A 23,745-nucleotide genomic window follows, 5' to 3' on the forward strand; every position below is an offset into this window, starting at 1 on the left:
CTAACGTGTGCACTTTGCTAAGTGGTGAAAGTGTCAGTAGACAATGGACTTTCTGTTGCCTTATTACTTCAAGTTATAGACCAGCCTGTCTCAATTATCACCCAGGAGGCGGTGCAGGGCCTCTGCTAACTGGACCTGGGGAGGGGCAGGTATAATGAAGGAGACAAATGGGTTTAGTGTCTCTCATTCCCTGAAAAGCTTTCCAGAACTCAGGAACCCAGGAATCCATATTCTCATAGAAGTGGTTCCAATTTGACCCCCCTTGCTCGGTGGTCAGATAATTAAAGGGGAGGCCGTCACCCACAGGCCCCGGCCGAGCCATTCTTGAACATTAGTTGCTGCCTCACAAATGGGGAAAGTCTTTTTCAATTCACTTTCTTCTTCAATTTTCAGTAATTGAGCTAATGCCAGCTGTTCTAAGGTAAGCGTGTTTAGTATGGGACTAAGCATAAAACAGGAACACAAAGTGTAAAGATGAAGTTATCCTCACAGACTATTCAGCTACCAAAGTGGCCTTCAGGTGACAGCAGCCTCCCGAGTCTCCTCCGTCTGCTCTGAAGCTCCTCCCAACTTTCCGCTCATTTCAGGGCTGACTGCCCCTCCAGCTTCCACTGCTAGACAGGCTTCCTCAAATGCAGATGAGCTTGTCCGCACGGAAATCCTCCAGTGACTCCTGTTTTTAAGACAAAGTCCCAACTCCCCAGCCCGGCACTCAGGATCTGGCCCCGTGCGCTCTACTCCTCACCATTCATTCTTCTAACCTCAAATGGTCTCTGCCCCTCCTTTGCCTAAATAATTCTTCATGTCAAATGTCATCTCTCAGAAATCTTCCTACTCCCGCCCCAGCACCCTGGCCAAACTGCCTCCTCTGGCTCCATCGAATCTTGGGCAAACGGAGGTGCTGTGCGGGGGCCACATGAGGGCTCGGCGGGGGCTGCTCACGGGGCCTCACTAGTCACTCTTCTTCCTCCTCAGTACACGACAGCATAGGCTTCATTCCTCAGTCTCCCGTTCAGCTAGAAGTGGCCATATAACTCCACACTGGCCAGAAGAATGTAGGCCAAGGTACTGCGTGAAACTTCTCTGAAATGTCCCCCAAGAGGGGGGCTGGCCCTTCTCTCCTGGCTGGAACGAGGAGGGCATGGTGGAGGCTCTGGCTGCCATCTGGGCCCATGTGATGACCTTGGAAATGGAAACCACACCAGGCAGAACTACAAGACAGGAGCTGCGGTCTCTGACGTTGCCAAGGGCTGGTCCTGCCTCAGCCAGACCACCTCCAACTCTGAACATGGGAGAGAAAATAAACTTGCTTGTTTAAACCACTGTTATATTGAGAACTGTTCTGATAACCGGGCCTATTCAAACCAGCGCCCTCCCTGTCACTGCCTCGTGCCTCTCACGTGAACGTAGGCACACTGAGCGACCCAGGGGTTCGAAGCTAATTCTGACTGCCATCCTCACTGCGGGGCACATCTCCATGGTTAGAGCACTATCCTCGAGTGCCCTGAGCACTGACCACCCATGCTGTCCCTCTACAAGGCCACAGTGAGTGGTCTACTGGTAGGGACACTATCTTTTACATCCGTGTTTCTGGCCCCTGGTACAGGATATGCTACTGTCTATAAACACCGAAACTGGTTTTTCTGAAGGAAGCAGAGAATATCTAAAATAAGGGTTTTCCACCTCAGGAAGATCCAATGAGCCAATCTGGGCCAAGTCTGTGCCCATCTTCCAAGTGAGTACTAAGAATCCCTCTCTCTCCCCAGAGCTTAGTATTTTTTATATGCTTATAGACATTCTTCTGGGAAGATGTCATCAGGGCTGCTGTCATCCTCAGATGAGAACTGTGACCTCACAAGAGTTAAGAATCACTGCACTGGAAAAACTACTATAAAAGAAACTGTCTTTAAAGCTTAAAAATTACTTACTTGCTTTCCATTAAGGATCTCCTTAACATTTTTTAAAAATAAGAACATCTTTTAGAAAGTAATAACAACTCAACTTTTCCTATCCTGGAAAGTAAAAAGTTGTAACATTTAAGTTATGCTTGTGAATATTTTCCCTACCTGTTATAAGCTCCATTTCAAAAAACAGGATTGTTAACTGAGAGAAATATTCTAGAAATATTTATAATGCAAACAGAAGGAGCTATGATTAGAGGTGGAGCCTTCTTTTATCATTTAGCTTTAAGTATAAACCTGGCTCCAGAAATGGACCTATCCTAAAAACTGGCTGGCACCGGGTGGGCGCTGATAACTCTAGTTCCCAGCTAGTGATCACAGACCAGTTCCGCGCACTGCTCCCCTGGCAACATTCATGCTAGTGCCAGGTCAATAACCGATCAATCTTTCATCTTATTTAAAAAACAGAGATATACTATGCATTTAATTTCATTCAATAAATCAATTCCACATAACTCACCATCTCTTAGAAAATTAAGGAGACAGCAAACGTCAGACATGAAAAATTACATGAACGCAGTGTGATGCACTGGAGAGGAACGAATGCACCATGGCAGTCAGGAGTTGTAATTTAAATGTACCACAAGAAGAAAAGCAAAACTACTGTAATTTATTGCTGTATCTATGCTTCCCAGTATAGCTATAATATTATAAGTAGCTACAAAGTGCCACCTTCTGGTTTAAAACTGTGCAACATCTTTATTTCTTTTTAAATGCCATTTTTTGGTGGACGTATAACAACGGCAGCAGTTACAAAATGTTGTCTGAGTACTTTTGAGAGCTCAAAACAAAGATCTGTGTATAGGCTGAATAAAAAGATGTTCAATTAATAGTGCACATAGTGTAACTTTAACAACATCTTTCATTGGAATTTTCGTGTAAACCTTAATAGAGATGTGACTCTCAGAGACCAAAAAGTAAAATATCTTTTCCTTTCACGGTTTACTGAGGTGGTCTGCATTCTCACAAATGATTTACAAAATACAAGAAATGTTGCGTGTGGGTATTAGGCATAAAGTATTTCATTTTCTTACAGAAGGAGCAGCAGGAGGACAGGGGGCCTAGCAGACACCCTGTCACCACCTTTCCCAAGGACGGACGCCCCCAAGAATGGCAGTGGAAACCTGGCAGCAAGCCACCCTTACAATTCTTTTTGGTTGTTTTAAAATACAAGCACTTCCTGACATTTCCCTCCCCGGCCCATGAGCCCCGCCCCCTCTTGGCAGGATACAAACCCACGTCCTCTTGCTTAGTTTTCCCCTTAGAATTATTTACAGGATGCTTACAGATACGGTACAAACTAGTATGAAATTAACGATAGTTTGCATTTCCAGACACACTCCTGTGGTGAAATAAGCACACCACGCCAATTCCGAAGGCCGGTCCAAAGCTAAGGTGACTCAGAGGCATTTGCATCCGTGACCGCAGAGACAGGCTTCTTGCTGGCTGGGATGGATTCGCCGACTCTGTCCTCAACAGTGGCCGGGGCCTTGGGAGTGGGGGGCGTCACACCCACGGTGAGTGCGGACGCGGCATCTGCCCTTGCAGTGGTCGGGACAGGGTCGGAGGGTGGGCTGCCGGTGGGTGGGAGAGAGGACAGCAGCTCTGTGGAGCCTGCTGCGGAAGAGACCTCTGGAACCAAAGGGAATGACGGGAGGAACTCGGATGGCATGGGGAGAGATGCAAGGCCAGGTAAGTTTTGGGGAGGCAGGGAAGGAAGAGGTGGCAAACCTAGGACAAAAACGGCATAGATCACACATCCTCCCAGCACTAGAAGAGCAGCAGTCAGCATCACACGACTATTAATTTGCATTTCGTTAAGGAAACTGAAGCTGAGGAGAGACAATACAAATCACAACTTCTGATTATCCTCAGTTGGAGGCCAGGACAGAGTTAAATATTCACTGCAGGACCAGCTGGCCAGGAGGAAAGGTTCCCTCGTGTGACTCAGCCCAGAGCTCAGGGAGGAAATGATTCTCCCAGCCAGGATGGACAGGAGCCCACCCAGCCTGCGATGCAGCTACACGGAGTGCCCAGCAGGAGGACTCCACTCTCCCGGGCAAGCTGCAGGTGGATTTAAGCTGCCCTCTGGACAGACAAGAGGAAGAGGAGACACAGGGGCCAGGCCTCCTGTGAACGTTTCACAAGGGAGGGGCCTGCTGTGTACCCCCTGGCATTAGCCTCACCAGAAGTACTCAGCCTTTATATCTATTTATAGTATAACTATTTATAGTACACTTGGCAGGTTTATTGTAATGATTTTAAAATGCAGGTGAAGGGAAAGAGTATTACTTCTTTAAGAAACAAAGGAAAAGCAGGTTGTAAAACAGGTTTGCGGCAACCTGTGGCCTGGTGAAACCCTTAATGCTCTTAGAGTCTGTCAATCTGGGGAAAGGGCAGAGCCAGAAGCCAAGAATACAGGGCACAAAAGAAAAGACAAAGGGAGCACTGAGACAGTAAACATTAGTTTGAACTTATTGACTTCATTTGTTTTTTAACCCATTGCGCTGAAAAGCAAATGGGTAACGAATACGTGTAGATGACGAGTGTTACAACAGGGGCCGTTAGAAACGTGGCAATGTACACCACGGTGTAATAAGATCACTCGTTGACATCACTGATAGGCCAAATTCCTGCGATTAGCAATTAAAAGTCAGACCTGACTTGTGGCCATCTCAAAGCTAAAGATAATCTGGGCAATCATTAACCAGAAGAGCAGACTTGTGGGGACATTCTGCTGCTTCATTTTCATCAGTGCATAAAATCTGAGTGTAAACACTCTGAATATCTGTGAACTTAACTATTTGTAGCTAAAATCTCTCACAGTTTTTGTTATAAAAAATTTGTTAATAATGAAGAATATTTATCAAGCAGCAGGCCCAGCTAGCCTCAGCCACGCAAAACAGGTATCACTACTCCCCGGGTGGCAGCTGCCCAAAACATGAGGAGAATCACAGGGAGTTCATCTGCCCCCACTGAGTGAACTGCGCACACCTCCCATCCAATTCAGCCCAGCAAGGCCACGCCACTGCTCCTGATTTCTACAGCTGGCCTTTGTGGTGCTTGAGCTGTCAGGTGCAGGAGAGGAGAAAGGGGGGTGGTGGGGGAGGCAGCCAGGCAGAGGAGCATCACAAAGACACTCCTCCTCCTCTTCTTTTTCAAGCTTTTTAAATAAAAAAGATTGATTTTTATTTGAAGCAGCTGAAATTTGTTAAACTGATCTGCCCTTGCCAGAAAAAGACTGAAATAGAGGACTGCCTTTCCTGGATAAAGCTTTTTATTAGACAGAGTCCTAGGAGGGCAAGATGGGCAACATACCCGGGTTCATGAGCTCTGGTAAGCTGACACCTGGCACGACGTGCGGGGCAGGGAGGTTGAGATTGGGGAGGGCAGGGAGGTTTGGCAGTCCTGCTGGTAAAGGCATCAGACCTGAAGAGAAGGCAGAGGACAAAAGATAAACCATCCAATCCTCGCATATTGAAGAAAATACTACCCACTTCAAAGTGAGAACACCAGAAGTCCACTTACCGTGCGTGTGGCAGTTTTGTGTCGTAACAACAGTAACAATAACAAAATCTCTCCCAAGTGAAGCATCCTTCTATACCTAAGTGATTAGATGGCTAAGTGGGTAAGGGTTAAAACAAACACACACTTCTGAACCCGAAAGCAAGAATGATGCTGGCCTGTGTCTTGGAGAAGGGGCTGATTTATCTCAGCAAATATGGAACTGATTTTCTTTGATGGTTGAGGTTTACAGTCTCTCAGCTTTTTTTTTTTCTTTTTCCTTTTTAATTTCAGACTTACAGTTGCTAATTTATATGAGGAATCCCCATGTATATCTTTCACTCAAACTTCTCAAATGTTAACATTTTACCACACTTCCTTTATCATTCTGTGTGTGCACACATTTGGTTAATGGCTTAATATGTCTGTGTAATGACATCTTTAGCCATACAATTAAAGGCTCTCACAATGCAAGTATATTTGATCGCTGAAATAATATCTGATCGTTATCTGCTGGATAAAGGGACTTGGTCTTCACAGTAAGCGAAATAAACAAAAATCTAACCTAACATTAGAGCTACTGAAGACTCAAGTAAGGACTGCTCTCCTCCACGACACGTCTTATTCACTAAACAATGACCAGAAAGCCCTGTGCTGAAGGACGGACGGTCTATATACTCCTTATTCCTGCCTCAGGCTGCACTGGGGGCAGGGAGGATGGTTGGCTGGGGTTAAGGAGCCCAAGGCTCAGCAGCTGACTAGCTGGTGACAGCAGTTCATTGCCACTTGGTCTCACTTATCACAAAGTTACAGCAGAGACAGAATGAGAGTAAAAGACATAAATAGTCACCGCAAAGGTATAAATTTTTTTCACTGTTTTCTAAGATGCAAAATATCAGTAAAGCTATTGTTATTACATATATGTCTCCAGCTGCTTACCTGGTAATGTAGTAGCTGGGTTCATTGGCGGCACAGAAGTGAGGGACTGGTTTACTTGTGGTGGCAATAATGGTACTGTTGGTACACCTAAAATAAAAGCACAACCTTTTAAAAATTTCAGTTGATAAGGAATGAGCAGACTATCTCAGACAGTCTTCAGTCCCTTCCCTCCCGCCATGGTCAGGTCTTCACTCAGTGTGACTTTAGTCAGTTGGTCTCTGGCTGCATCACTGCCACAGCTCATCCACCTGCTCTGCCCTTGGCCCTTCGCAATGGCTGTTAGCAGACCATGAGCCAAGAGGGCGGGGGGCTCTGCAAGCCCTCCGCAGCTAAGTAAAACCGGGTAAGAGTTTTACTCCTGACCTAAGCAGGGCTGGATTAGAAAACTGTTTTGGAAATTTGGAAATGGGACACAAGGATCCTAATCAGTCTCTACTGGGCTCCTGACCTAAAAGGCCACGTACACCTGGGGCTGCTGGGGGGCTATGTGCCCCATGAAACGGTGAATTCTGGTCTGTGAAAGAGAATGATGTACATGGCCTGAAAGAGACAGAAGAGCATGTGGACCTCCAGAGATGGGGAGAATGACCTGGCTTCCTGAATCTTCATTTCCTTTTGACCTTAGATTCTGGGACACTCCTTTGAAGTCTAGTACATTCCCACTTTTACTGCTGTTAGTTTGAGGAGGTCATGTTCTTTACATTCAAGTAACTCTTACGATACCACCTAATAAAGATTACCTATTAATGTTTACCGCCTACTCATGTGGGAGGTTTTGCTGATGTCCAAACAACAGTAATACTGCACATGGATTCTAGATTTTGTCTTACAGAGATCTGCTTAAATATGGTAGCAAGAATGAATTGTGCCTAAAAGTCTGAAGCAACCATTTTCAGATAGCTTTTAAAATTTATTTAGTAATGTATTTACTTTTTTGCAGAAATTGGAGCCATGCAAAAATAGAAGAGGGTTCTTTGTTTTATCAGATTCTCAAAGGGGTTGGATGGTTGGTTGGTGTGTTCAGTCTTTAAAGTTTGGGTGGGGGGCACCTACTATATGTCAGACATTGTTCTAGGCACTGAGGAACTTTACAGCATAAAGAAAATAGAAATCACTACCTTCTGGAAATTTACATTCTGATAAGGGGCAGAAAAAGAAAGGGAGACAGGAAGTGTGAGAGGGTCACATCGATTAATGTCATTTCAAAATGATATATTCATTTTCTGAAAATTTCTTAATCCAAAATTTTCAAATCTACAGAGGTTTTTTTTTAAACCACATACTTTAATGTTTCTACAGTTACTGTCTGGGCTACTTTGCAGCAATATAATTAAAGCAAAGACAGAAAAATAAATGCTTAACAAAAAGTGGTTTCTCACATGTTATAATGCTAGAACATTTGAGTGTTTTTAAATTTATTTACTCAAAGTGAAAATGCTGATTTCTTTCAGTCTCCTTTGAGCAATTTCTGCTTTATTTACGTCTCTGTCTTTTAATATTCAAGAAACCATTTCTCTACAGTGTAATAAGACCAGGGATCTCAGTGCATGTGCTTACATGACAATATAACTGTAATGTAATTAGGGAAGATTTAAAATGCCTCTCAAAAGAAACTGGAACTTGAAGAGAGATGTCAGCTATCTCCTAAAGCCAGAACACTTTGCACTGGAACACTTACTGTAAAGCCTGGTGAGAGTTATCAGACACAGACTGGATTGCTGTCTTGGAAAGTCTATTCAGGAATAAACTAAAAAACCATTTCTTACATCTGATGCGATGTAAGAAAAAAATCTTAATATCATAAAAAGAACTCAAACACTGCTTGAATGAAATAAACTTTAAAATCTCTTCCAAATGTATCCATGACTTGATACTGATGACATTAACATTTAATGTCATCTAGGAAATATTCTAAAACTGGACTGTGGTGATGATTGCACAACTCCATAAATTTACTAAAAATCATTGAATTCTATACTTGCAGTGAGTTAATTTTATGGTATGCAACTTATACCTCAATAAAGCTGGGAAAAAACCCCAGCAAAGAGCAGGGGGTAGGGAGGTAGGTTACCGTACTGATAACTGGTGATGCTGGGCGGTGGGGGCTGGTTGTACTACTTGTTACGCAAATGAATCTTTATTAATAGTCATCTACTTTTGAATATGTTTCAAGTTTTTAATTATAAAAAATAAAAAATTTAAATTCCATACATATCTTTGGGAAATAAAACAAAGACTCTGAAAAGGTCTGAGATTTGAACCTAGGGGACAAACTCCAGGGATCATACTGTTGACCTTAACTGCATCTTGATGGGCTGTTTTAAATCCATTCGAGAACAAAGTGGAATACGATCAAATTTGGAATATAAGTATTAAAAAAAGAGCTCAAGAATAAAAGGCTATTAATGAAATAAAACTAAACAATGACACAGTATTTCATCCACTTAGTCAACATTAATTGAGTATATAATATACTCTTGGTATAAAGAAAGAAAACCAGAAAACAGGAGATTTAAAAAAAGGAAAGGATAATTCAAAAAGAGTCATGTACCACAATGTTCATAGCAGCTCTATTTACAATAGCCAGGACATGGAAGCAACCTAAGTGTCCATCAACAGATGAATGGATAAAGAAGATGTGGCAAATATATACAATGGAATATTACTCAGCCATAAAAAGAAACGAAATTGAGTTATTTATAGTGAGGTGGATGGACCTAGAGTCTGTCATACAGAGTGAAATAAGTCAGAAAGAGAAAAACAAATACCGTATGCTAACACATATATATGGAATCTAAAAAAAAAAAAAAAAATGGTTCTGAAGAACCTGGGGGCAGAACAGGAATAAAGATGCAGACATAGAGAAGGACTTGAGGACATGGGGAGGGGGAAGGATAAGCTGGAACAAAGTGAGAGAGTGGCATGGACATATATACACTACCAAATGTAAAATAGATAGCTAGTGGGAAGCAGCCGCATAGCACAGGGAGATCAGCTCGGTGCTTTGTGACCACCTAGAGGGGTGGGATAGGGAGGGTGGGAGGGAGACGCAAGATGGGGGAGATATGGGGATGTATGTATATGTATAGCTGATTCACTTCGTTATAAAACAGAAACTAACACACCATTGTAAAGCAATTATACTCCAATAAAGATGTTAAAAATAAATAAAGGAAAGGGAAAAATAAACTCTATCAACATACCAAATTAAGAACTGTATCATGTGACCAAGCAATTCTAATTTCTGGGTATATAACCAAGAAAAATGAAAACATATGTCCATGCAAAAACTTGTACACAAATGTTCACAGCAGCATTATTCATAATAGCCAAAAAGTAGAAACAATCCAAATGTCCCTCAACCGATGAATGGATAAACAAAACGTGGCCTATCCATGTAATGGAACATTATTTAGCCATAAAAAAAGATGAATTATTAATATATGCTATGACATGAATGAACCTGGATAACACTATTCTAAGGAAAAGAAGCCAGAGAGGAAGGTCACAGAAGACCACACATATTATATGAAATGTCTAGATTAGAAAGAGAAAGTAGATTAGTAATTGCCTAGGCCTGTGGGATTGGGGGAAAACAGGGAGTGACCGGGTACAGGGTGTTTTTTGGGGGTAATGAAATGTTCTAAATTGACTGAGGTGATGGTTGCAAAACCCACTAAATTGTATACTGTAAATGGGTAAATTGAATGCTATGTGAACTACATCTCCAGAAAGCTGTTGAAAAAAACCAAAACAAACAAACAAAAAAGGAGTATATTAGGTAGAACAAGGAGTACAGAAAAAGAGGAGATAGGCGTATGTCCCCTGAGCAAGACTGAGTCCCTAGGAAAGGAATGGTAAACTGCTCACTTTTGTATCCCCAGTGTCTACTACTTAGGGGATATGCAAACATTTGTTGAGTAAATAGAGCTATTAAACAGAAATTAAAGGTAGAATCCTGACTCTACAACAAGACAAGCCCAAGGTCTAAAATTGTCTGAGAAGAGGTTCAAATGCCTGTGATGATTTAGTACCAGCTTTCAGACAGGGCCTGTCAATGCAGAGCACGTTTACAGTTTTCAAAGTACACTGGCATCAACTTTTAAAATTCTACAGCTTGGGACAGAAAACAATATCGTGTAAAACAAAGTAGCCTGAAAACAGAATCTATTTTTCTGCACACCTGTACTGAGAACATTACTGACAGCTGGTGGAGTTGAGCTAATAGAAAGTCCAGACAGACTCTGTTCAATTTCTGTAGTTCCTGGTGATGACAAAGACGGGGGATTAACTGAGGACAGCTGGACCTTCCAAAAAAAAGAAAGAAAAAAGGAAAATTACTCAAATTTACTTAAAAGAAAATATAAATATTGGCTCTCACCAGTCCTACAGATACCTTTTTCGATCATGTACTAACTGTCAAAAGCTTTCACCTGGCACTTTGGCTTTCAGACACTCCTTCCTAATTTTGATACGTGCCAAGGACCACGCACTGTAAACATCTCCCCCTCCTGTCACTTCCAGTCTTTTAACACATGGCATCTAGCCCATCATACACACTGTTCTAGCCACTTCGACACCAGGAGGAGATTCTCTCTCCTCCTTCCTAGCCAGCCAAAAAAGATTATACTCAACCCTTAAAGCACCACTGCTTTCTTCTTCTTTGAATTCTCAGCCAGTTTTGTGTTTTCAATTTTCACTGCTCATGGAAGAAGTCAGCTGAAGTCTTAACACCATGATAGATTCCTTAAAAATTTCTTAAGATGTCTAACCTCATGAGTCCTCCTTACCTTTTCTCATCAATGAATGAATGTGGCAGCCAGATCTCTACCTTCTGGGAGCATGGGGTGGGGGTGGGAATGAATCTATATGGACACTCCAGATGGGTGGATGGGTGATTTCACCTCTGAATCCTCCAACTTATGCCAGCTCCAGTGCCCTCTGGCACATTCCAACATAACTTGTATTCTGGCCCTTCTCCCTAGCTGCCATTTCACCCTCTGGTCTTCTCAGACTGCCCATAGCGCCTCATCTGGGGCAGAGAGCACTGATTGGGGCAGCAGATATGGTAGCAGGAGTCTAAACATACAACAACACTGGTTCTGGTCATGAGCCAATGGTGGATGGGGGTGAGGAGAGGTTACGCTTCCCCATAGCTCCCCTTCACTTCCTCTAGAATTGCGGATGGCCCAACCATGCACCATAAAATGACAGTGGCAGCAGCCCTTTCTTTACAACTGTAGCATTTTCTTTTTGAATGTTTGGTTTTTATTTAGTCATGCAGAAGAGTTAACTGTCCTGTAAGGCCTGCACAGGAAACATTTTAAAAGCCTATAAGCCTGCACAAATACCTCTTTTTCTTTAAAAAGCCTCACTTTGATCCTGTAATACTTCCCACACCCCTAGCTCTCTTTGCTTTCCCAGTCAAGTTTCTTGAAATAGGAAGCAGCAGCTATCATCACCTTATCACTCACCACTCACCCTCTATCTCCTGTAAGTTGGTATCTGCATCTCATCAAGCCTTAAGGTGCTCTAGCCCGGAACATGTTTTTTCACTCCTTCTCTCACCTGACTTCTCTGCAGTACCTCACATAGCTGCCTGTGCCCCCTTTCCTGAAGCTCTGTTCTCTCCCTTTGGCCTTCTCCTGAGCTTCCTTTGTTGAATCCCCTTTCTCTGCCCATCCATTTAAACACTAGGGATGTTCAAGATTCTGGCCTCGGTCCTCTGACCCACCAAGGCCCAGTCCCTTGATGATTTTTATCAATGTTCATTGGATTAAATTACCCTCTCTCTGCTGATTCCCAAATCTGTATCTCTAGCCTTGCCCTCTTTCCTGAAATCTAGAACCAGAAAATATCCATTTGGATATCCTACAGGAACTTCAAATCCAACACTTCAATATTTAACTCATCATCTGCCCAGTCTCAAATAAGTGCTACCACCCCACACATCTACTCATTTGGGTGGAAAGTTATGGTATAATCAGGCAGTAAAGTTATCTTACCTCCATAAATCCATCTTTAAGAGGAGTAATAGGTGTACCAGTCATCTGTCCTGGAAGAGAAATTTTCTTTCCTTCTTCAAATGGGCGTGTAGGTATTCGATGCAAATAACCATATCCAATGCCACATCCTAGGCTATGAAGATATTTTTTTCTTAAAGTTATTGTTATCAATCACAGCTTGCATTTTTGAGGTTTTGAAACAGAAAAACAAATCTCCATTCTTTTAAATACTGTCATCTTATCAAAAGTCTCCTCTGATAACCCTTTATTAAATAGCACCCTTCTCGCCACCACAGACACTAACCGTACTCTCCTTTATTTTTCTTCAAGTATTTATCACCATCCAACACATTGCATATTTATTTGTTTATTTTGTCTCTCCCAATAAAATGGTAAGGTCCTTGAAGGCAGAGACCTTGTTATGTTTACTGCCTTAACAGTTCCTGGCACATGGCAGACACTAAGTAATTATTTGCTCAATGAATGACATATAGCCTTTCCACTGAAGAGCTCCAAGCACTTTTGTATGTTGATGTCATTTACACAACCTATAGGTCTATTTCAGAACCTGACACATATCAATCCAAATTAATCCAGATTCCTTCTAATGCATCCTCCCAATGCCACCAGAGATATCTTTCTAATAAGATACAATCACTTTCCAGAGTGATCTTCCCATAGTCTGTTGTCTTCTTTCCAGAGTCTGTTGTCTTCCCAACATTTCCTTTTCCTTCTTCCCTTTGGAGAACTACTCCTCTGCCGTTCTGTGGAGCACGGGTGGGACTGTCAAGCAGGGGGCCTGTCCTGCCCAAAACAAGGAGTGGCTCATGACCAGAGCCAGGCCAATTTACCTCTCTTGCCCAGGGTTGCAAATCTTGGAAGTGACAGAAAAAAACAAAATGGCTTTATCCCTTCAGTAGAAAGTGATGAAATTGCCAATTAGTTCTTCCTTTCTAAATCCCTAAAGGTGTCTGAGTCCTGTCCTTTACCATTCTGAGTCTTTGATTATATGAGTGACTCCGTAGCTATAAATTCATGTCTGCTGCAGCTGGTTTCTACTATTTGGAACCAAAGAATGCTCACTGTTACAATATTATAGAACTAACACTACCCGAAGTATATCCAAATTCCAGACCACGGTATTTAAGGCTTTTCACAATCAGGTTCCAACTTATGTTTCCATCACAGCTGCTTTTATTTTCCAAACTACTTGCACTTTCTGAGTAGGACATGCACAGGTATCACTGTGCCTCTCTCCTGCCAGGGCATCTGTTATTTCCATGGGTACTACTACCACCAAAAGCTGGGAGAGCAGGCAGTGGCCAACTTCGGCTCTTCCTTATCCAAATCTGATTTCATAAGAATGCTTCATATTAAAAAATTACTTGTTCCCTCTTCTCTCACTTTTCCTCCCTTATACCATCAAGCTGCAAATTTTACTGAACTGGATCTCAGATAGATTTAGAGGAAGAAAGAAAGATTAAATAATTTATACTGATCAATACAAGCCTTTCAGAGGTAGCTACATTTAAAAACAAGGTGCTTATTAATCAAAAGAACTAAGTGGTGGTAGAGAAGGCACTTGAGGCAAGAGGGAGACTTCCATAAATTTAAAGACAGCCCAAGAATGAAGCTAAGAAAAATGTGCTGTAATGAAAGCAATGTGGGTCAGCCTTTGAGGAAGGAATGAAAACCAGAGGCACACATATGCCAAATGGGGGCGGACTCAGGAAAGCGGTCTGTATGGGCCTGTCTAAAGCAATGGCTGATCAGTGGTACTAAACCATGTCAATAGGAAAAATGTCTTCCATAGAAAAGGAATAACTGCTAAAGTCTAGAAAAGAAGGGCTCCAAGAACAAGAATGTAGCAGTATTTAGTCAACAGAATTAAAAATTAATGAACTAGTAATGTTCTTTGCTGTTGAACTTCACCATCTAGAATCTCTTCCTTAGACTTTCATTTCATGCTCACCAAGCAATCTTGTGGTAGTAATAGGATCTAAGTATTATTCTAACTGGAGAGGGGGTATTTTTCTATTGTAAACTGAAAATTTGCCACTCTAATGAAGACAGAAGCTTCTTTGCAAATTTAGTTTATATGAGGCAGTCCCTCTGAAATGAAATCAACTTTGAGTAGAAAGATCATCTTTCTGTGTGTTTACAAACCTGGACAAAGGACAATGATAACTTGGTCAAGTATGGCCCCCAGACAGGCCACATTTTCTATCTCATTTTCTCAAATTGCAACAAGTTAGCATTCTGGTGGCAATATACATTTAGCTGTAGAACCTCAGGTAGTGTGGGTAAAGGTACTGTGAGCAAACAGGCTTTCTCCGTCTGCATCAACTAAGTCATCCTTTTCCCAGCAAGTGCTGGAACTTTTATAAAACACTGGTAGAAGTTTCCAAACTCCAGGCTTTCCTATAATTCTGGTTTACACTCAACAATTCCTCAAATTAAAAAAGGTTCTTAGAACTTTCAAAATAATGAAAAATTTCAATTTAAATAGTAGACAGAAGACCTAAAGATACCATGTTAAGTCAGCATGCTTTGCTTTGGTCTGGCCTTTTGAAATTAGGGAACTGACTTGATGAACAGTCCCAGAAAACTGATTTTATAAAGTTTGCTTTTCTGCTTGGCTTGATCCTCTTTTTAAATTGCTTTTTATTGTTGTTGCAATTTTGTCTAACTTTTGGTTAAAATCAGCCTGTCCATTTCTAAAAGGTAACAGTTTCCACAAAGTGCTAAGAAATTTCCCCAGCAGCTAGAGAAAGTTATACTGTATTGTCCCACTGCTGAGGAGGGAATTTTGGGAAAATAAAATAAAACTGAAAACTATTTTACTAAAATAACAAAACAAAAAAGTTTGTTAGTTCTTAGATCAGAAAAAAAAGGACTGGGTACGTGTACCATGCTCACTAAATATGTGCTTTAAAAAAATGAATTATTGGATTCAATATTCTAGGTCAGCTCTTTCCTTTTCTCAAGAGAAGTCTTACAATAAACCAATAACTTGTTTCAAAATAAAAACAATGTTTACAACATATCTGACTGGTAAATTTAAGTAGTCATAACTTAGTCTAAAAAATGACCTTACCTGCCTTCTCCACCCCATGCAGAATTTGGTGTAATAATCACTTCTCGACAGTTATCAGTGTCTGTATTATACACATAAAGTTTCAATGGTTTTGCTTCATGTGTTTCAATAAGGCTGAACAGATCTTCGGACTGCAAAAGCATTACAGGAGAAAAATGTTTTTGTTACTGAACTTTAAAATAGTAGGTCTCGAACCTGACTAATATCTAAAACAACAAAAACCTAAAACAAACAAACAAAAAACACACCTAAAACAACAAGAACGAAAAAAACTACACACACAAAAACCAGATTCTGGGCCCTGCTGCTAGACATAAAAATCATTTCTTAAAACCAATACTCCAAACGAGGTTTAAGTCAATATTTTACCTATCTACACAACACAAGGCCTCATGTCCAGTTCTGTAAGACGTAGGCAGCAATTTTAGTAAAAGTCTTCTATACCCAAATTCTACATATTCTGCTTACTATCCATTATTAAGACCTGGTTCTCTGGGCACCTTATTTTTTCTCTCATTTGTGATTTAGCAATATATACCTCCACTAGCTAACAGACAAGGAAAAGGATCCAACTAATACAGCTAAGCCAATTTTGTTACCTTAGAAAGGGGAAGAGAAAAGGAAATCAATAATCAAGATGAGGATTCGATTTAATCTTGAGGTACAAGAGATTTCTAACATATACCATACACAAAATCTGTGCAATTGCCACAGAGTGTATGTTTTTCCTCACAGCTGTACCTAGTAAGACACCTCCCAGATTTCTGTTTAACACCCTGGAGCGTAAGCTATCTTGATCAGCAAAGACCTAAATTTCAACTTTAAATGTAAAGTGTGCAAATATACTTCTGAACTTAACCATTAATGAGAAAATGTTAAATAATTGTTAGTATTAATAAACAAACGAATTACCTCATTCATGACCATATCTGCTCCAATGATATAATCACTGTGAGGTCTAAGACCTGCCAGTGCTGCAGGAGAATTTGATTCCACTTCCTAGGATGACAGAAAAACAACCCCCCCATCAAATTATTGCATATAAAATAATCTTCCAAATTGTATAGTTCAGTCCTTAATTATAGTAATTTAACCCCCCCTATATTTTTCTTGTTAGAGATGTCAGATCAGAAACTATAGGATATATATATATATTTAATCTCCCAAGCATTAAACAACCCACAATATTTAATAAATATTTAAAACATTTCTGTAGCTATTTGCTTTATTTTATTTTTAAATATTTATCTATTTATTTGGCTGCGCCAGGTCTTAGTTGGCAGCACTTGGGATTTTTGTTGCGGCATGCGGGATCTTTAGTTGCAGCACGTGGGATCTAGCTCCCTGACCAGGGATCGAACCCGGGCCCCCCGCATTGGGAGTGCAGAGTCTTAACCACTGGACCACCAGGGAAGTTCCTGTAGCTATTTGCTTTAAAATACCTTCTTTCTAATGGATAAATCATTAGAAAAATAGTTCTTAGGCATCATATTTGCTTCTCTTCCTCAAGTTCTTTTTCTTTTTTATTAATCCATATTTTAAAAGCAATCAATTCTGATTTTCAGAAACTAAAAATAGCCTAATAATACTCCTACAATCTCACCAAATTGGAAACAACCACTATTAAAACACCTTTCTACACTGTTTCTTAAACTGCAAGTAACAGTTCACAGTTGATACCTACCAACACATGCCAAACGTTTTCATTTGCCCCATCAAAGCTGCAGAAACGAATGCTCACTCCCAACAAGCCCTGGCCACCCCACATGTTACTTGGTGTGACTGAGGTCTCTCGCAGCTCCAGTGTTTTACTACTGTAGATAAGCATTTTTACAGGCTTTTCAACATTTGCTTTCAGTAGATCCTTAAGAGTATCATTGTCTTTATTCTGTAAACACATAGAAATTTTTCTTAATAAAAAACATTTACTTAACAGTAAAAATCTAATGTTAATTATCTAACCTTAAGCATCCCATGGCCCTATTGGAATAATATTATTAACATAAATAAAACATTCAATAGGTGGAGGTTTCATTAACATTCAAATACTCCTCAAAATAAAAGAATGTCAAGAAATTAAGAACTTATGTTAGTGTAACAGAGCAGGACCCTATGGGGCCTTCCTGGGACAGGCGTTTCCCCCTATCCTCTGCTGTAGTACCTCTCTGAAGTACCCAGATAATAGTATCTCATGCATATTTCCTGAGTTTTTCAAATGCTAAAAACCACCACCAAAAGGAAGAAATTAACTACCTGAAGATCATGAGCAGGTAGCCTCCAGACCTACTGGCGCCTAAGGATTGATCACCATTAACCAGAGAATTGTGCATGAGCTGATCACATACCCTGGGACACCCCTCCCCTCACCTTGCCTTTAAAAATGCTTTGTTGAAACCCTTCGGGGAGTTCGGGTTTTTCTGAACATGAGCCACCCATTCTCCTTGCTTGGCCCTGCAATAAACCTTTCTCTGCTCCAGACTCTGACATTTCGGTACTGTCTGGCCCCACTGTGCGTCAGGCACATGAACTTGTGTTCAAGTAACATTAGCAACAACTCCATAGCTGACTATGGAATTACAGAATTTGCAAGACTACATTATTTGAAATGATCCGGGGCTTCAACGATAAAAAACCAAAATACTCCACAAGAAGACATATTACTAACAGAGTTGGTTATGACTTTGATTTTAAAAATCTAAAACATTTGCTAGAGTTGAAGTTTAATTTTGGACTCTACTCCTACATATACACTTTATTTATTACAAACTGGCAGGAAAAGAAAACGGAAACAGTATGTTAAATATTTCATTACATAAATGAATAAAGGCCATTACGTAGGTGATGTTGGTAGTAATGAACAAAAACTTAAGACTGTTGTGAAAAAATAAACCAACCAAGCAGCCATTGTTATAAGAATTTCCTTTACTGAAATTATAGTTTCCTTCCTATTGGACTTTACTACATGTAAACTGAAAGCAACTTATAAAAGGTGGTTTTAATTGTGCACTTCTGGAACACATCTCTGTATAGTTTTGTAACATTATTTCTATTGATATATCAGGGAATTGAGCAACAAGAAAACTGACAAGTTACTTGAGAATGAGTCTTTACTAATCCATTTGTCAATAACCTACAAAAGTCTGACATCTTTGAAAAAGCAACAAAACCACGTCTTTCTGCTTAAAAAAATTAAATATTTAACATATAAAGTAAAAGTCTCTGATTTTCTTCTCCTAAGATAATCACTGGAGTGTGAGGTATAGTATTCTATATTTGACATTCTCATGTTTACTAACACAGGGTTATTTTATTGGTATCATACTCTAAATAATGTTTGTAACCAATGAATAAACATCCATCCCAGATAATCTGAAAAATTCCATTTTCAAAAGATTACAAAATACCATAGGCGTAACTACAAAAAGCTGAACTTACTAATCTCGAACCATTAATAGAAACAATAAAGTCAAAGAATGGCTCCAGACCAGCTCTATGCCCTGGGGAATTTTCTTGTACCTGTAAAAACAAAAATGCCAAAAATGAAAAATGCAAAGCTTAATTATGAATCAAAAGCTAAATTTTAATACCCATCACTTTTCAGTAAAAATAGATTAATTTCATTGATACAGGTACCCACTAGTTCTCTTATTTCTCTTCATCTTCCAGATAATGCCCCTGCAGCTCCCTAAATTCTACTCATTCTTTAAATTCATCTCGTACATGAAGTTTTTCCTCTATCGTTCTATTTCACACCACTTTCTGCTTTTTGGGGGGTGGGGGACAATCCTCCCAGCATTTACCACATGACATAGCAGACAGTTAATCATTACAACTGAGCGGCAAATTCAAATTAATTTATTCTACTTATTCCATGGCTACTACTAGCAAGGCACTATTCAATTACAAAACTAACGTAGGAACATAGCCACTGTTATGAAGACATTTATAATCTGTTGAGGAACAGGCAAGAAGGGGAGATGGAGGACACAGACCTCTAATAGCTGTAATACAAGACCAAAGATGTTAATGGTTATAATGGAGGTACAAAGTTCTAAGGGGAATATTAAATCTGACTGAAGAAGTTTCACAGAAAAAAAAAAGACATTTGAATTGTGCTTTAAAAGGGGGTAGAACTTTCAAAGGTGCAGATGGATAAGGGGATGAGAAAAAACATTTTAAAGTTGAAGACATAATATGAGTAAAAACCCAGAGGGAGTCTGAAAAATGAGGATCATAATATAGTATACCAAGAGACAACAGGGTGGTATGGGATAGAAATAAATTATATGCAACATTTTGTATGAATCAGCAGTTTTCAGGGTGTAAAGATCCATGGCTTTCATCAGATTCTCAAAGGGTTTCTCCTCAACCCAAATAAAGTGTTAAAATCATGGATTTTGTGCAATTCTTTTATTTTACAGGTGAAGAAACCATCTTATGACTTGCCTATGATCTTACAGCTGGGTAGTGGTAGAGGTGAAACTCAAAAGTATAGAACTATTAGCCCAGTAAGAAGGCTGAAAGGAAAGAATGGAGCTAGACTTATAGAGGATTTTACATGGAAGATTAAGATTACCTAGTTTCTCAACAACTCAAATGTTCAGCATCCCCAATTTGAAATGGATTAAAATAAACTATTAAATTTCCTAAATTTGCAGTAATATAAATATTAGTAGCTAGTAATGGTAGTAATATGACAAAAGAGCAAAAAGTTAATACAGAACATTTTGCATTTCCTCTAAAATATTTTCACAATGTTTTAAGGAATTTTTATCCTGCTTGATGTTACTAAATACTATCAAAACTATCCTATGAAAAGAGTTTGCATTGATATTTGTAGGCTGAACTTATATAATAGTCTAAACAGTTCTAATAGTCAATTCTGAGGCTAACGCAAATAATAGATCCACATCCATACATACATCAATCTGTAGCTATTCACACAGTAACAAATCATTTTAATGCTTTCAAAATGGAACCCAAATTGTTCCCAGAATATGTCCCTCTTGTACCAGACTTCTTGGATTAATGAGACTTGATCTTGGATTAATGATACATTCATTACTATTGTCACCTTTTATTCATTTAAAGCCAAATTATACTATCATTGCCTCTGAAGAAGTAAAACTAGATTTTCTTCATTTGTCACAGTAAGGAATAGTTAGTTGTCCATTATAAAGATGGCTCAATGTTTAACTTGCTAAAACTGTTTGACCTTGTTTTATGTAAAATTTCCTGCAAATGTGGGGTTAAATCATTTTTGTAAATTAAATGAGTTAAATATCAAAGGGACTTATTATTTAAAGGTGTTGGCTCTCTAACAAAAATAATCAGCACATACTGTTCATTTTCTTTATACTCAGTTTTCTTAAATGGGGGCTATTTTATATTCCAAAATAGCAGATAGATTTCTCCTCAAATGGCAACTCTGAAAGGAAAATGGTGGCTGCCTGGAGCTATTATGACAAGAAAAGAGACATCAAGTCACAGCTAGCTGGCAAAAAAAGTCATAATACTCTAGGTGTAAGATGCCTGTCTATTAGGTTCCTATCAATTAGGTTCGAAATGCCTGAGGTGTGAAAAGAGGATAATTAGCACAGACCCTAGGAGCCCCCTCAGAAGGGAATTTCTCATTTAACTGGGTCCACATCTAATCATCTAATTCTCTGACTGGAAATGTTTCCAAATGACCATTTTATCTAGAAACCAACTAGTCCATTGATCAATTTCAGACTTCTCCACTGAGGCTGCCAACACTTTACCTTTTAGTTAAAAAGGGCTAAAGGGAATACTTTTGTAATATCATCACCAACCAAGAAAGGTGATCCCACACACTGATTCTTATCATGCCACCCTCCAAGTATCAAGTTTTACCACAATTTGTTTGAAATGGAAAGTTTCCAATACCATTAGAATTGTTCTTCCCCATAACTCTAAAAAGATTTAATAGCTAAATTTGGATTCTAAAATAAATAAATAAATGTAAATAATCCTTTCTCTATTTTCTATTTTCATTTGCTAGAAACATCGATATCTCTGTTTCTAATGGACCCTGAAATTAATTTCTTTCCTAAATTTATTTACATCATTAGTACCAGCACAATTCTGGCATCTAGGTATCTTAATTACTACTAGGAAGCCAGCAGAGGGAGCCCTAGAAAATGCTCTCTTTGACCCTAATTCATTTAAAGAAAATTTCCTACATTTCATAGCATGGAAAATAAATTCTACTACACCACAAATTAAACATCCACAAAGGTAAGTTCCTCTGGCAGTATTACCCACTGACAAGAATCTCTCAGGCACCTAATCTCTCAAGCATCAGATTACCACTTCAATACTTTGTCCCCTATGAGATCTCATGATTGTTGATTCGTCTGCTTCCTTCAAACCATCTTAATTTAAAAAAAGAAAAAAAGAAAAGAAAAAATATATATACCCGGCTCCATGGGCTATTTAATTTATTATTGGGCCAAATATCACAGCAATTTAAGATGAATAGATTAAATTTGAAAGTTTAATAATTAAGATTTTACATGATTTTGAAAAAATGTACAGTGAAAAGATAATAGAATTTTAGAGCCAAACTGACTTGATTTTGAGTCATGGTTTGCCTAATTATTAGCTTTTTGAGCTTGGGAAAGTTTACCTTCCTGGGCCTCAATTTTCTCATCTGCAAGGAAGAGAAAATGCCATCTACTTTACAAGAATATTGTAGAGATTGAATGAATTTAAGTTCATGAAATGCCTAGCGAGGTCTCTGACATATGATAGGAGTCCTACAAATCTTAAGCTCCTCTCCCTAACTCCACAATCACCACCTGAGGGCAAATCTTTATAACCAATTAATTCCTGGACACTACATTATTTTTCTAACCATGTATTAATTATCTCTCACCTCTTAAAAAAAAAAAGAGAAAAAGACATAGAACGTTAGTCAGCTAGGAAGAGGAGATAAATCATTTTTAAAAATGTTGTCTCTCAAAAATCAATTCTATATGGATGTCAGATCTAAAGGTCAAATGTAAAACAATAAAGCTTTTAGAGAAAAACATAGAATATCTTTGAGATCATCAAGTATGAACACTTTTCTTTTTATTGGCCACGCTGCATGGCATGCGGGATCTTAGTTCCCTGATCAGGGATCAAATCCGTGCCCCGTGCACTGGAAGAGTCTTAACCACTGGACACCAGGAAGTCCCAAGACTTCTTAAACTGAACACAAAAAGCTACCATAAATTTTTTAAAAACTGATAAACTTTACTAAAACTATGAACTTCTGTTCATCAAAACACACAATTAAGAGAGTGAAATGATACAACATAATATCCAACAAAGGAACTGTATTCAGAACAAATTCAGAATTACTGCAAATCATTAAGAAGGAGAGTGAAACCACAATGAGATACCACTTCACATTCACAAAACCTGCTAAAGTAAAAAAGACAACAACAAGGATTGGCAAGGATGTGGAGAAACTGGAACCCTCATACTTTGATGGTGGGAATGTAAAATGGTGCAGCCTCTGTGGAAAACAGTTTTGCAGATCCTCAAAATGTGAAACAGTTATTGTATGACCTAGCAATTCCACTCCTAGGTATATAACCAGAAGAAATGAAAACATGCCCATGTAAAAACTTATACACAAATTTCATAGCTGCTGGAAAGTGGAAACAACCCAAATGTCCTTCAACTGATGAATGGATAAACAAAATGTGGTACACTTATAGAATGGAATATTATTTGGCAATAAAAAGGAATTAAGTATTGATATATGCTATAACATGAGTGAACCTTGAAAACATTACGCTAAGTGAAAGAAGCCAGTCACAAAGACCATATATTGTATGATTCCATTTATATGAAATGTCCAGAATAGGTAAATCCATAGAAAGTAGATTAGTGGTGACCAGGGGCTGGGAGTAGGAGGAAAAGGGAGCAGCTGCTAACGGGTAGGGAGTTTGTTTCTAGGGTGATAAAAAGGTCCTGGAATTAGATACTGATGATGGCTGCACAACTCGGTGAATATACTAAACAACCACTGAACTGTAAACTTTAAAAGACTGAATTTAATGGTATGTAAATTATATTTCAATAAAGCTGTTTAAAAAAGAAGACAGACAACTTAAAGAAATGGAGAAAAGATTTTAGCAGACACTAAACAAAAGAGGATGCTGAAGTGGTCAATAAATATGAAAATGTGGTCGACTTCAACAGTCATCAGGAAAGGCAAATTAAA

At 39.3% G+C, this 23,745-nt stretch overlaps 1 protein-coding gene across 1 annotated transcript in view; it reads right to left on the reverse strand.

The window, feature by feature from the left end:
- Positions 1-2,550: 2,550 nt before the first annotated feature.
- GORASP2 (golgi reassembly stacking protein 2) overlaps positions 2,551-23,745 on the reverse strand; it is a 28,692-nt gene continuing 7,497 nt past the window's right edge. The window contains exons 2-10 of the mRNA XM_068544928.1: positions 18,942-19,022; positions 17,191-17,394; positions 16,419-16,505; positions 15,507-15,637; positions 12,410-12,542; positions 10,588-10,711; positions 6,405-6,491; positions 5,280-5,390; positions 2,551-3,692 (exon numbers count right to left, since the gene is read on the reverse strand). Of these exons, the coding sequence (XP_068401029.1) occupies positions 3,352-3,692; positions 5,280-5,390; positions 6,405-6,491; positions 10,588-10,711; positions 12,410-12,542; positions 15,507-15,637; positions 16,419-16,505; positions 17,191-17,394; positions 18,942-19,022 (1,299 nt within the window). The 3' untranslated portion in view covers positions 2,551-3,351. The remainder of the gene's footprint in view (positions 3,693-5,279; positions 5,391-6,404; positions 6,492-10,587; positions 10,712-12,409; positions 12,543-15,506; positions 15,638-16,418; positions 16,506-17,190; positions 17,395-18,941; positions 19,023-23,745) is intronic.

The sequence above is a fragment of the Eschrichtius robustus genome, chromosome 5 (assembly GCF_028021215.1).
Source record: "Eschrichtius robustus isolate mEscRob2 chromosome 5, mEscRob2.pri, whole genome shotgun sequence".
Lineage (NCBI taxonomy): Eukaryota > Metazoa > Chordata > Mammalia > Artiodactyla > Eschrichtiidae > Eschrichtius > Eschrichtius robustus.